This window comes from Cololabis saira, chromosome 6, assembly GCF_033807715.1.
Source record: "Cololabis saira isolate AMF1-May2022 chromosome 6, fColSai1.1, whole genome shotgun sequence".
In the NCBI taxonomy this organism is placed as follows: domain Eukaryota; kingdom Metazoa; phylum Chordata; class Actinopteri; order Beloniformes; family Belonidae; genus Cololabis; species Cololabis saira.
In genome coordinates, this window is record NC_084592.1 from 43,395,197 (window position 1) to 43,409,576 (window position 14,380).

General features: G+C 42.0%; 1 protein-coding gene across 1 annotated transcript in view; it reads right to left on the bottom strand.

Annotated features, from left to right (window-relative positions):
• The window catches only part of st6gal2a (ST6 beta-galactosamide alpha-2,6-sialyltranferase 2a), a 95,815-nt gene that overhangs the window by 11,255 nt on the left and 70,180 nt on the right, over positions 1-14,380 (bottom strand). Inside the window, exons 4-6 of the mRNA XM_061724626.1 lie at positions 12,555-12,652; positions 9,526-9,627; positions 2,031-2,205 (exon numbers count right to left, since the gene is read on the bottom strand). Coding sequence (XP_061580610.1) covers positions 2,031-2,205; positions 9,526-9,627; positions 12,555-12,652 — 375 coding nt within the window. The remainder of the gene's footprint in view (positions 1-2,030; positions 2,206-9,525; positions 9,628-12,554; positions 12,653-14,380) is intronic.

Consider the following 14,380-nt stretch of genomic DNA (forward strand, 5'->3'; position numbering starts at 1 on the left):
GGCTTTTGGGTCAAGGAAGGAGGAAGGGGAGGAAGGAAGGAAGGAAGGAAGGAAGGAAGGAAGGAAGGAAGGAAGGAAGGAAGGAAGGAAGGAAGGAAGGAAGGAAGGGAGAAAAGAAGGAAGGGAGAAAAGAAGGAAGGGAGGAAGAAAGAAAAGAAGGAAAGAAGGAAGGGAGAAAAGATGGAAGGAAGGAAGGGAGAAAAGAAGGAAGGAAGGAAGGAAGGAAGGAAGGAAGGAAGGAAGGAAGGAAGGAAGGAAGGAAGGAAGGAAGGGAGAAAAGAAGGAAGGAAGGAAGGAAGGAAGGGACAAAGGAAGGAAAGAAGGAAGGGAGAAAAGAAGGAAGGAAGGAAGGAAGGAAGGGAGAAAAGAAGGAAGGAACGAAGGAAGGAAGGAAGGAAGGAAGGAAGGAAGAAAAGAAGGAAGGAAGGAAGGGAGAAAAGAAGGAAGGGAGAAAAGAAGGAAAGAAGGAAGGGAGAAAAGAAGGAAGGAAGGAAGGGAGAAAAGAAGGAAGGAAGGAAGGGAGAAAAGAAGGAAGGAAGGAAGGAAGGAAGGAAGGAAGGAAGGAAGGAAGGGAGAAAAGAAGGAAGGAAGGAAGGAAGGGAAAAAAGAAGGAAGGAAGGAAGGAAGAGAGAAAAGAAGGAAGGAAGGAAGGAAGGAAGGAAGGGAGAAAAGAAGGAAGGGAGAAAAGAAGGAAGGAAGGAAGGAAGGAAGGAAGAGAGAAAAGAAGGAAGGAAGGAAGGAAGGAAGGAAGGAAGAAAGAAAAGAAGGAAAGAAGGAAGGGAGAAAAGAAGGAAGGAAGGAAGGAAGGAAGGAAGGAAGGAAGGAAGGAAGGAAGGAAGGAAGGAAGGGAGAAAAGAAGGAAGGAAGGAAGGAAGGAAGGAAGGAAGGAAGAGAGAAAAGAAGGAAGGAAGGGAGAAAAGAAGGAAGGGAGAAAAGAAGGAAAGAAGGAAGGGAGAAAAGAAGGAAGGAAGGAAGGAAGGGAGAAAAGAAGGAAGGAAGGAAGGGAGAAAAGAAGGAAGGAAGGAAGGAAGGGAGAAAAGAAGGAAGGGAGGGAAGAAGGAAGGAAGGAAGGAAGGAAGAGAGAAAAGAAGGAAGGAAGGAAGGAAGGAAGGAAGGAAGGAAGGAAGGAAGGAAGGAAGGAAGGAAGGAAGGAAGGAAGGAAGGAAGGAAGGAAGGAAGGAAGAGAGAAAAGAAGGAAAGGCGGATGGGATAAAAGGAAGGGTGAAAAGAAGGTCAGGTGTAATGGCATTTTTAGGTTAGAAATAAGAACATTTCTTGGTAAGATCCTTAGTTTTTTGAGTGAAGGCAGTTAATTTGGTCGACTGGTGTAAGTTCAGGGTTTTTAAATGCACAGCCATGAACCTACTGTATTATATAATTTAGTCTTAGTGATGTCAATTAACATCTAACATCTTATGTATATTTATAATTGCTCTTTAACTAAACAAAAATATGTTTTATCTGATTACTCGAATAATCGATGGAATTTTCAGTAGAATACTCGATTACTAAAATATTCAATAGCTGCAGCCCTAAATGTTTTCATCGCAAACAAAAGAGAAGTCATAAGAGGAAGCGGTCGGCCCGTCCTCAGAAGGAGTCGAGTAGAAGGGATGAAGCGAGGGGGCGGAGATGACGTAGAGGGGATTCAATGGATTTATGAATATTTGTGAAAAAAAATCATTTATGATAATATTATTCTTATTATTATTATAATAATAACAATTTATGATAATTGAAAGAAAAGGCATGATTTGGGCCTCGAGGCCGGCATAGAACCTCCATTTAAACAGACACTTGAACATCTGTTGCAGCCAGTTTTATAGAATAATAAATAATAATAAAGCTCCGGCTGACTTCTACACCATGTTTTATGATTAATAATTACAAAATGGATGGATGTAAAACACAGAAACACTTTAACGGGTTTATCAGCAGAAAATAACTACAAGTATAGGAATAAGGTTCTGTCGGGAGGCTGCGTAAACGGAGGACGGAGCGGAGACGTGGACCCACGTGCATGAACTCACCTATGAACCCGGACGAGGGCGGGTTGGGCTGGATGTTCTCCTGGGTGTTGGCCTGGATCACGTCCCACAGACGCCACACGTAGCCGGGGTGGAGGATGTAGAAGGGCTGGTCGGGGTGGAGTTTCCGGTGCTGCACGTACGGGCCGAACAGGTTGTAGTCCGGGCTGGTGTACCACTGCAGCCGAGAAGAACCGGGGTTAGAGATCCGTTTACTACAGTGGCCGACAAGGGCCAAACGCACTGCAACGGCCTAATGCGTCTCAGTTAAGGAAAACGGCTTCAAGTACAGAAACGATTCAAATTCACAAACTCAAAACGAGGTACAAAAAGAGGAACGTGGAGCAAATGAAAAAACGTGCTGCAAAAAACAAAGACAAATGCAGCATCATCAAACGCTGCAAATATAGAAACGATGCAAAGCACAAAACGATATAAAACAAGAAACCATCTTCAAAAGAACAGTGTTCCAACGAGACGTTTCTTTATTATATTTTAACATTACACCAGACGATACAAGGCTGCATACATCCTGTGTGTCTGTTCTTTTCCTTCCTTCCTTCCTTCCTTCCTTCCTTCCTTCCTTCCTTCCTTCCTTCCTTCCTTCCTTCCTTCCTTCCTTCCTTCCTTCCTTCCTTCCTTCCTTCCTTCCTTCCTTCCTTCCTTCCTTCCTTCCTTCCTTCCTTCCTTCCTTCCTTCACGTATGTTGTGAGTCGATTTAACGCAGCACCATCAATCAGCTTTACACAAAAACGTCATCAACGGGAATTTATGGTTTTTACCGCGAGATGACGTCACACCGCATTAATGGAGCGGTGACGAGACAGATGGGAGGACGCGTCCCGTTGGTGCAGCAACTCCACGTGGGTTAGATTTGTTCTTTTACAGAAAAAGTTTTCTAAACTTTGCATTAATTAAGAGATTAGAGAAATGGGTATTTTTTTAATGATTCTTTCGAAGCAGAATTCAAATCAGTTAGTTTTCAGAAAATGACTTTTTACTTATTTTATGTCAGTTTCAAGATATTTCAAAGGCACCAACAAATGTGTCCACATGTGTAAAAGTTAGTGTAAATTAAATTAAAGAAGGAAAAAAAAACCCTGACATTTTCTGTTTAAAGTACATGACGGTACATGATGAACTGCAAAGACCTGACAGAACCGTCTCTCACTCTCTGAGCACGTAAACGTCTCCGTGACTGAAGACTCCGGGAGCAGATCTGCGCGGTGGATGAAGCCGTTTAACGGAGACGTAATCAGGTCTGATTGATTCAGATCCGCCCGTTCTACTTCCCATCACCATCTGCTAACGTTGTTTTAATGAATCGTTCCTCTAATTCAACACCAACGTCCAGCGTCAGCAGTTTGCAGGTTCTGATTAAATAAACACAACTTTAATTGGAGGATCAATGACATCCGAGCTGAATGGAAAATGAGGTTTAATCCTTTTAAATTAGACAGAAATCCCTCGCGATGGAGACGTGATCACGGCACCGCGCACGGATGGAACTGCAGACACAACACCGGATCGATCGCCGCAGCGCCGGAAGGGACGACTCGAGCACAGGTCAGCGTTCCCCAGCGTTTTTATTGATCCCAGAGGGAAAGACGAACAAAGATGTGATTAAATACTCAAAATAAAATTCTTTCACACCGTGGTGAGGTTGTCTTGGGTTTGTTTTGTCCTGTCATTTCCTGTTTTATTTTGAAAAGTAATTCTCCTCTCGTTTCAGGTCACTTGCCCTTCCTCATGTGTTTCCACCTGTCACCTATTTCCCTCCATTGGTTTAAATCAAGGGTGTCAAACTCATTTTGATTGGCTAGCCGGATTTGACCAATTTTTTTCTTGTACGCTCAAAATAACAAAAACGGTGCGGAAATTTTTTTTCTCTAATTATTTTCTTTTTACTATTGTTACTATTGGAATGGAATTGATTAACTGGTCCCTCAGCACCATTGACCAAATTTTTGCAACCAGAAGCCAGGGGGTTAGGGAGCCCTCCTGCCCCGACGGAACATTTTTTGCTGGTTACACGATGGACGCGTACAAGAACTGGCGGCCGATGTGTCTCAAAATTTTATCTGTCGAGGATATTGAAGACGCCTTCATAATTGGATTTACGATAGCAGGATTTCTTCTAATTGGAGTGGGGATCTTCCTGGCCTATCGACAATCGCGTAAGTCTGCGGGAGCCGTTCTGGCTCTTTCTGAGCTGCCTGAAGCTGCTGAAGGATTGAGCACGGGGCTCCGCACTCAGACTGTAACGTTGGGTGAGCAGGGCCGCAAGCTGGATGCGATTCTTGAACAGAATCGTAGGCTAGCAGGGGTCTTTGAGCTCTTTAACAAGATGGAGAACACCTTGGAGAAGCTGGGCACCCGGCTTGGCGGGGATTGATCACAAATTCGTCTGATCGGAGTTTTATTGAAGAACCAGAAGACTGAAAGGCAGACGGAAAATTACTGAGCTGCCTGCAAATAGTTGATTTGATTTGGCCTTGACGGAGCGGCTTGGCAGGCCTCTTCGTCACAATCTCCCTGGAGGAATGTAAACATGACGCTCTGCACCCAACTCAACCCTCCCCTCTCCCACACCTGCGAATTTCCCTCCCAGAACTGTACCGCTGCCTGATAACATCAAGGACGTTTGACTGCGCTCTGGGCGAAGGTTCTCGGACTTATCGCATCACAGTTTCTCACACACACACTGACACACCCCCCTCTCCCCATATTCAACGCCTTCCTGGCACCCCCCTATTATCAGCAGCCCCTCCTGACACAGTCTCCGGGTTGGAGCGCCAGCTGGCAATGGCCGCCGCCCTCACTTGGAGGACCTGTGCCGGGACCCCCCCCCCCCCCCGACCTGCCCATATCGTATACCCATAAGCTTGTGATGTTGTATTGTTGTGTGTTTGTTGCTTTTCTGTGCTGAGGTGTCTTTTTGCACCTTGACACTAGGTATTAATACACAGTGTGAAGATGCCTTTTTTTCCCTCCTCCCCCCCACCCCAGTGTCATCTTTCCTCTAAAAATGGCGTCCGTATTAATGGTGCCATCGGTGTAAACCGGAGTCAAGTTCTCTCGTCTGATTTATGTCTGACCTGGCAATAAAGCTTTTTCTGATTCTGATTTCTGATTCTGATTATCTAATCCAATATCAGTTTAGTTAATTTTAAAGGAAATATGCACTTTGTTTACACTCTAATTATGTAAAATATATTTCTTCAGGATCTTTTCTTGAAATTTCTCGGGGGGGTTTTTCAAATTATGTAAGATACTTTGTATCATTTTACAAAGATAAACAGAAACAAGTATGTTTTTTTATATTTCGCTTTTTTTATAGGAAATTTAATTAAAAGCAAAATCTTTCTTATTACATCCGAGAGTGTTTCTTTGTGATTTAGAGATTTTTCCAGTACAATTAAGTGTATTTATTTTTAAAAATTGGCGCGGATATTTACGCCAGTGTGCCGAAAAAGTCAGCACTTCTTTTTTAACTGTTTTACTTTGTCACTATCCTCGTATTCAAAACTGAAATTCTCCGAATAAATATCTTCTATCATCTTTTTTAGCAGCGATATTTTTCCTGCGAAAATATGTAATAGTAGTCAGTTAATAAAAATAAACGACCGTCTACAAAGAAATAAAATCGGCAAATGCATTCTAGAAAACTAAAAAAATGTCAAACTGCTCTCTTTGTGGAATAACGATTGATTTGTAGAAGAAATATATTATCGGATATGCTGCGATTCATGGCAATTATTTATGCCTTCCTTTTTAGTAAATTAACATTTCAGTTTTTTGCGTTGGAAACTTCTCGCGGGCCGCATGAAAATCTCTCTCGGGCGGCATGCGGCCCGCGGGCCGCACATTTGACACCCCTGGTTTAAATAGTCTGTGTTCCCCTTGTCTTGTGCCAGAGTGTCTTCGTCCTGCACCAGAGTCTTGGTCCACAGCCTAGTAATCACCATAGTAAACTCTATGTTCCTTGTTCGAGAGTTATTTTTTGTTTGTAAATTTTCTACCATAGCAAGATTCATAGCGCTTTGTTTATTCCTTGTTAAAGAGTGATTTCTTTCATAGTTCTTGGTTTTTTCCTGTTTAAAGGGGACCTATTTTGGCATCTAATACCTATTTTAAAAAGGCCTTGAATGTCTTAAAAACAAGCTTTTGATTGTTTTTGCTAAATAAATTAGAAATTCAGCCTCTGATCCATGTCTTTATCTTCCCATTCTCTAACCTCATTATCCATGCAGGATTCTGAGTGGGCGGGGCTATGATAATGAGGCTCTGTGCTGATTGGCTGCTTGAATGACGCGATACACCGCTACGAAAAAATGGCGGAAGCCCCCCCCGCGAAGTTATTTACACGTGTCCTAACTGCATGCGATGCGAGCGAGCGTCAGCGACAAAATCAATTCCATTTACCTTATTTTCTATTGGACTGTCCTAACTGGCCGCAGCGACGCGCAGCGACACGGCGCGCCGTTTTGAGCTGAACATTTGTCGGACAACCTGCTTCTATTTAGTTCCTGTTGCTCGCGTTGAAAGCCGGTTGAAAGGGCTGTAGGAAACAGTCACGGATGAGGAACGGCTGATCCAGTTAGTTGAAATGAGAAGTTATCTCTATGATTCCTCCTCATTTCACTAGAAAAACCTCAATAAAGTTCAGCTGCTGGAGGGAGATGGACAGAGAGCGTCCGATGTCACGCAGTGCGACGCGATAGTCGGACGCTCGCATGCAGTTACACGGTTTTATAGTTGTGGGCGTGGTTTGCATTTTGGTTACGTAACGAGGGGAGCAGAATCTGAATGGCTCGTAGAAGCCACATCAGACTGGATCAGACTGGAAGCCCAAAACGGCTTAGCTCCGCATTATTTGCAAGACCTGATAGTGCCTTATGTTCCTGGCAGAGCTCTCCGTTCTCAGGGTGCAGGTTTACTCGTAGTTCCTAGAGTATCTAAATGTAGATTCGGAGGGCAGGCGTTCTGCTATCAGGCACCACTACTATGGAACCAACTTCCAATCTGGGTTAAGGAGGCTGACACCACCTCCACCTTTAAAACTAAACTTAAAACCTTTCTGTTTAGTAAAGCCTATAGTTAGTGTTTAGTAAACCTCTAGCTGGTGTTGGTAAACCTCTAGGTAGTGTAAACTCTAGTGTGTTAGAGTCGCTCCTGTAGTTTCTTGTGCTGGCCCCCCCTTTTCTTCTCTTTTTTCTCTTTTGTACATGGTGCAGCATCCTCTGTCTGAATGCACAACACCGGATCCTGCAGTGTGGGAGTGAGGGGGGCAGGGTAACGGCCCGGTCAGGCGGGGGAGAGGTTTGTCCGTCAAGACTCCTCTCCCTGGCCCCGACACTGCAGAATTTGGTTGCTTTCCTCCTTCTCTGAGTTGTCAGGCTGAGGGGAGACCACTTTATATATGTTAAAGCAGGAAAAAACATGTTTTTCATAATAGGTCCCCTTTAAGAGTGATTTGTGTTTGAAGCCTAATTGTTTTATATATGCAGGTTTTTCCTCCATACTGAGCGTTCTGTGTTTATTTGTTTCTTTTATAGTCAGAGAATAGTGTCTAGTTTTGTTTATAGCGTTTTGTTTGTCACTCGGCCCGAGGTCTCCGGTGAATTCAATAAAAGCCTTTTGTTATCTAATATCTCTGCATCTGAGTCCTGCTTTGAGTCTCGGCCTGACAAATTCTTTAACAGCAATAAAGTGCAGTTTTCACGCCTGCGGCGCTGGAGGACGACCAGCGGCAGGTCTGCAGGTAAAAGTCACTCCGTCCAGTTTAATCAAGCAGCGTTGGATCATCTGACGTGGTGTCGTGTGACGGGGGCGGAGGTCACGCGGGACGACGGGTGGCGCGATTATCACCCCGTCAGAGGGAGACGCGAGTCGTCAGGAACAGACACGTCATTTAAATCCTTCAGACAAAAAGGATTCTCAAGGAGACGTGGAAGTCAGGTGGAGGGAAGACGGGGAGGCAGATGAGAGCGGGAGGAGGGAGGCGAGAGGTTGCCACGGCAACGTGCTCCCACATTCCTGCGCTGCTTTTCCTGCCCAACCGTGAGGTTTTCCCACATCGGTGTCACAGAACACACATACTAATATACATTGATTTATATTTATATGTAGATATGTCGATATATAGATTTATAGTAATGTTTATGTATATAATTGGAGGTAAATATATGAACCAGTGTATATATATCATATCTAATCTTATATAGTTATTCAAGTATATTGTTATACCATTGCTGTCTATTGTTCTCTGTTATATTGTAGTATTATAGTAAAGTAATGATAATGTAATACTATGCATTATAATTACTTCTATTATTACGTACATACATAGTAGCACAACTAAATGCTGGGCGTTTGTTTCGTTTTCTTTTTGTTTGCTTTGATTTGTTTTGTTTTTGACTAGATTTATATATACAAATAACTAGGGTTGGGAATCGAAAACGAGTTCTTGTTGAAAACTGGTTCCCAGTGTTTCAATTCCCTGGAATCGTTTGACTTTTTTGCAAACGGTTCCCTTATCGATTCCAGTGGGCGCGAATGACGCGTCCAGCAGGAAAACATGGAGACAAAGCGGCATAAATGCTCAAAAGTTTGGTTACATTTTACCAAAAAGGATGCAATAACTTTTAATGAATGTTGCGTGTTTGATCTGTTCGGAGTCCGGAGTGAATCTTCTCAACCTGCAGCAGCGACAACGTTAGCCAGTCCTCTGCTGTTAATACTGCAGGTAACTAACAAACTAACACTGCCTATGATGTTAGCGCCTTTTGCCTTATTGTAAAACCTGCTAATACTAACTACTAGCAGAATTGCACAATGCACAGTTCCATTGGACTTGAGTTGATTGTTTTTTTCACTGGCTTCTGAGTTTTATTTTTGAGTCCTCAGCTCAGATATTTTTTTGAAAAATCGGAGAAAAATGTTTAATTTCCATTAGAAAAATGTTGAACATGTTACTGGACATTCTTGTGTAATTGCCACAGAATAATTTGTTGTATTTAGTTAATTTCTACAGAAGAATATTATTTTATCTGATATTGTTGAAAGATATAAAACAAAGTTGATGCTAATCGACCTGTTGTTCTCCTTCTTTCCAAATGAGAATCGATAAGAGAATCAATAAAGAATCGAACCGTTAAGCAGAATTGAAAATGGAATCGGAAAAATCTTATCAATTCCCGTCCCTACATATAACTGAGTATTATATCACCATATTGAATAGTTATTAAAGTAGGGGTGTTTGGTTATGTGTGTTTTATAAGTAAGCCAACAAGTTCGAAACGGAGTAGGATTGAAGTAAACACTTATCCAGTCCTACCCCTGAATCTACATACATTCTTACATATATAAGAGTTTCAATAAGCTTACTTATAAAACACACATTTTTTTTGTATTATTTTCTTAACATGCATGTTCGAAATAAAATCTTCAAATCAAATCAAAACCAGAACACTCCTCCTCCCCCACTAACACCCACCTTGTGCAGGTCCACGGCGTACGGCGCCGGGTCCCAGGCCACCAGGGTCACGTTCTTGTAGATGGAGCTGGTGTTGAACCGGTGTCTGGGGTTCGCCAGAATCTGCAGGAATCAAACACAACCAAGGTAGATTTGATTTAAAATGTGACCAGACTGGTTTTTATTTCTGAATCCGCTCTAAGACGCCTCAGGTCCACGTGGAGATGAGAGGATCTGCCTCTGGAGTCATGTGACCCCCCTGAGACTGATCTGGACCGAGCCAGGACCGGAAATAAAGTCTGATCTTAAACACCCCGCTACAAGTTACATTAAAGGAGCAGGAGCAGCACTGGTGCTCCACAAGGGACTGTCTTCGCGCAGGCTGGGTTTACATGCACTCAATAACCCTTTTAAAACCTGAATATTGGGTCATGTAAACGCCAAACGGAATATCCCCATCAAACGGAACAGGAATTAGTTTTCTGCACATGTTCTGTTCACAAGGAATCCTGGTGTTTTGAGTCCAGGAAGTTCTTATAAACACGGAGAAACACAAGACCAGGAGGAGACTAATCACTTCATAAATGTAATGAAGGATATGAACATTTCTGCATTTGTAGACGGTAGAAAGTACCGGGATAGAAGATTTACAAGAAGGAGAGAGAAAAGTTGCGTGAAGCAGGATTTGTTTTGAATTTGGATACAGGAAGAAGAAGCAGAAATGATGGGAATTGCGTCATCACATTCTCCGCGCGTCGCTGGTTTGATCCAGATATCCCAAATGATTAATCACACATGTAAACGGAATATTCCGAATGTTTCAGTTACCGGAATATTAGTAATAACCCGAATTTTGACTGCATGTAAACATAGTCAATGTGATGCTCCGGTTCTGGCCTCCTTCCACCCGTCTCCCCCGTCTGGTTCAGATCCAGTTCAAACTTTTATCACTTGTGTTTAGACGCCTCAAGGCTCGGCCTCAAGGCTTTGCGCCGGCCCGCCTGACTGGACCGGTAAACCCTCGTACCCGGCGAGGGCTCAGAGGTCGACTGACCAGCTGTTCCCAGATGTTCTCAGATGTTCCCGGGTCAAGACTGAGGCGCAGCGGCGATGGAGCGATGCCAGAACCGAGACTCTTACCGAGACGCTTACCTTTAATATTACCTTTAATATTTTATTCACCATAAAACATATTTACGGCTTTTGGCTCGACATTATGATTAAAGAGTTAAGATTAAAGAAATACCTGGAGAAATATGGCCGGTACTTTGGGAGGAGGCGATCGATGGGACTCAGTACTCATGAGTTACCGGGACCTTTCTGTCCTGAGAAGCTCTTAAATAATTAATCAGTGCAGCTGCAGAGGAGGAAGTCTGAAGCATTCGTAATGTTTAAAACGAGATAAACACGTTCCTTAGAGCAGTGATTCTCAACTGGTGGGTCGGGACCCAGAACTGGGTCACAGACCCGTCTTGACTGGGCCCGGAACCTGTGACTCAGATGATGGTAAAGTTCTCAGGTAAACCTACATCATTTTCAGCCTTTTTGGATATACAGGACTGTCTCAGAAAATTTGAATATTGTGATAAAGTTCTTTATTTTCTGTAATGCAAAAATGTCATACATTCTGGATTCATTACAAATCAACTGAAATATTGCAAGCCTTTTATTATTTTAATATTGCTGATCATGGCTTACAGCTTAAGAAAACTCAAATATCCTATTGTCCCTCCCACTCTAATAAATGAGAGCTCCACTCTAAATTTGACAAAAAAGTGATTTCCAGTCCTCGCTTGAGGGCTCATATCTTGAAAAGTGTACATTTTAGGAGAAGTTTTCCTCCGTTTTGAAGTTTGAATGACATTTCTACGTATAGTAAGTATGAGAAAGATAGGTGACTCAGAAAAAAGGTGAATTTTGTCTTTTTTTCTCAACATTTTCCCATCCGCTTTGAATGGCGCCATAGGAATACATGGGAAAATAGTTCCCCATTAGTTTGGAAATTTGGAAATGTTGGAAAAGTTATGTTTCCCAGAATATTCTAATTTTTTGAGATAGGATATTTGAGTTTTCTTAAGCTGTAAGCCATGATCAGCAATATTCAAATAATAAAAGGCTTGCAATATTTCAGTTGATTTGTAATGAATCCAGAATGTATGACATTTTTGCATTACAGAAAATAAAGGACTTTATCACAATATTCTAATTTTCTGAGACAGTCCTGTACTTCCCTTTTTTTCATGTATTTGCAGGAAAACACCACCTGAGTGTGTTAAAAATGGCTGTTGAGATATTTTGATGTCACATCAGCTTCCTGTTTAAAGCTTGATTAATGACAGAATAACTTCACTCCTTCTGTATTTGTGCATTTAATTAGTGGATGCTCAGCTAAAGCCAGATATTTTGGGAAATATTTTTCAGTTGCACTTTTTTATTTCACGTTTGTACGTGAAAACACTGTTATTTCTTTAAAATCTGAGGCTTAACCCTCCTGTTGTCCTCGGGTCACAATGCCCTGTGTTAAAGAAAAACAAAAAATCCTTTAAACGATATTTTTTTAACTTGAAATGTAACTTCCCCAGCGTAAAAGATGTCAGTTCTGCCCTCAAAAGGAGGACTGCACTGTGTGCTGCAGGTGTGACATATATCTGCAAAGGCTGTGCACTTGCAGACTGCCCTATATGTGCTAATTAGTTTAATGAAATATGTTATATTTCATATTTTTGAAAATTGTACACCGGAGAAAAAGAAACCGAGTCATTGGGATGAATAAAAATGCATTCAAAACTCCCTTTTGCACATTTTTTTCCTTTACCTATAGAAACATAAAATGAAGATGGAAAACTTAAGCATTCAAGCATTTTGTGATGAATGACAAGTTGTTTCTTCAAGCAAGATGATTGGTGTTCAAAATCCAATTAAGGTGCTTATAATGGGGGTTTACCGGTTCTTCCTCCGGACCGGCGTTTAATCCCTGGAAACAGCTGGAAAACCTGCATTTCTACCGCCGACTCACTCCCTCATTCCCCCGGAGCCGGACGTCTGCTCACCTGGGAGTTGATGATGCGTATGCTGGTTTTGTTCCCCACGTCGCGCTCGTAGCCGTCAGTCGGTGCAGCGTTGAACCGCAGAACTGCATCATGGGAGTCTGAAAGACAAAGCAAATGAACCCCGTCAACACGGCAGCAGCATCATCGCAGGTAGTGAAGTGACCTGGAGGTGAAAGCATCATCACGTTCAACCCTTGATGACCACAGGTGATACGACGGCAGAAGCCTGAGAACAGGCTGGTTTTAATAGTTTTAATAGTTTGAACGTACAAACCGAATGCTTTTATTTCAGGTTCTGCTTCAGTATCTTATCAAAATCACCTTCCTGTCTCTTCCATCCATCATCTTAAGTGAATCCGGGTTTGCTGGAGGCAGAGTGGTCCAGACCTCCGTCTCCCGGCAACCGCCTCCAGGTCTCCGGGGGGGAGACGATCCCAGGCCCGCTGAACAATATCATCTCAGAAAAGATCTGTTTTTTCATTCACGTCCTTTTCGGGGCCCGCAAAAATGTTCAAGCTTGATGGATGTTTGTAGTAATAACTGCAGATAAATGTGTTCCCGTCTGCTGATCGATTAATCAGCCTCAGCCGTCCTCCAGCGGCTCTGAGCCGACAGAATAACGGATGATGCTCCGGCTCGTGATCCCACATTATACAATAAACACGTCCGAGTTTATTGGCGTATAAGCTCGCATCATCTCTTTTTCTACTCAACCATATGAAATATACGTTTTTGAGGAAGAAAATGTATTTTCTTTTATCACAATTTTTCCCAAACTTCAATATTTAAAAAGTTCAGCCAGAGGTGGGTAGTAACGAGTTACATTTACTCCGTTACATTTACTTGAGTAAGTTTTGGGAAATGTTGTACTTTTAGGAGTAGTTTTGAATCACTATACTTTTTACTTTTACTTGAGTAGATTTGTGAAGAAGAAACTGTTCCTCTTACTCCGCTACATTAGGCTACGTTGAGCTGTTACTTTTCTTTTATCCCTTTTATCCACGTACGCGTCAATCTCATGACATCACTGGGTGATTCTTTGGGAAAAATGTTTGTTTTTGCATGTTTTGTCACATTTACACAGACTCAAACACACACAGAGTTTCTATGAGTTCATGTTTGTTCTAGTTCTGCCTGGTTAAAAAAGAAAAGTTCAAGGCTTGAAATTTTGTGCTACTTGTGCTTAATTTATTTTTTTATTTTATTATTTATTAAAGTACGTGAATTTACTTTAAGATTATCTTAATTTAAGCAATTTTTTTATAAATTTTAATTGATTTTATTATTTTATTGATTTAATTTGCCTGAAGATGATTATTTTGTACTTTTGTCTGTTTGAATGGTTGTGTTAAAAAAATAAATCAGACGTTACTCAACAGTTACTCAGTACTTGAGTAGTTTTTTCACCAAGTACTTTTTTACTTTTACTCAAGTAATTATTTGGATGACTACTTTTTACTTCTACTTGAGTCATATTATTCTGAAGTAACAGTACTTTTACTTGAGTACAATTTTTGGCTCCTCTACCAGCTCTGGTCCCAGCTGACCACCAGGGGGCGGTATTGGACCTTTGTTTCCTGCCTGCAAACGACCAGCAGCATAAAAAAAGGGGGGAAAAAGAAGAACAGAGTAAAAGAAGACGGAGAAGAAACAAGGAATGCTGCTTGTGTTTTTGTTTGCATTTCTAGCCCCCCCCCCACCCCACCTGACCTCTACGATGCACAATGAAGCCTGAACCAACTCGGTCCATTCATGTTTTTTTTCTTGTGATCTTTATCACCTTTATCAAACATATTTGCAGCAAAATGTTTGAATTCACGTGATTT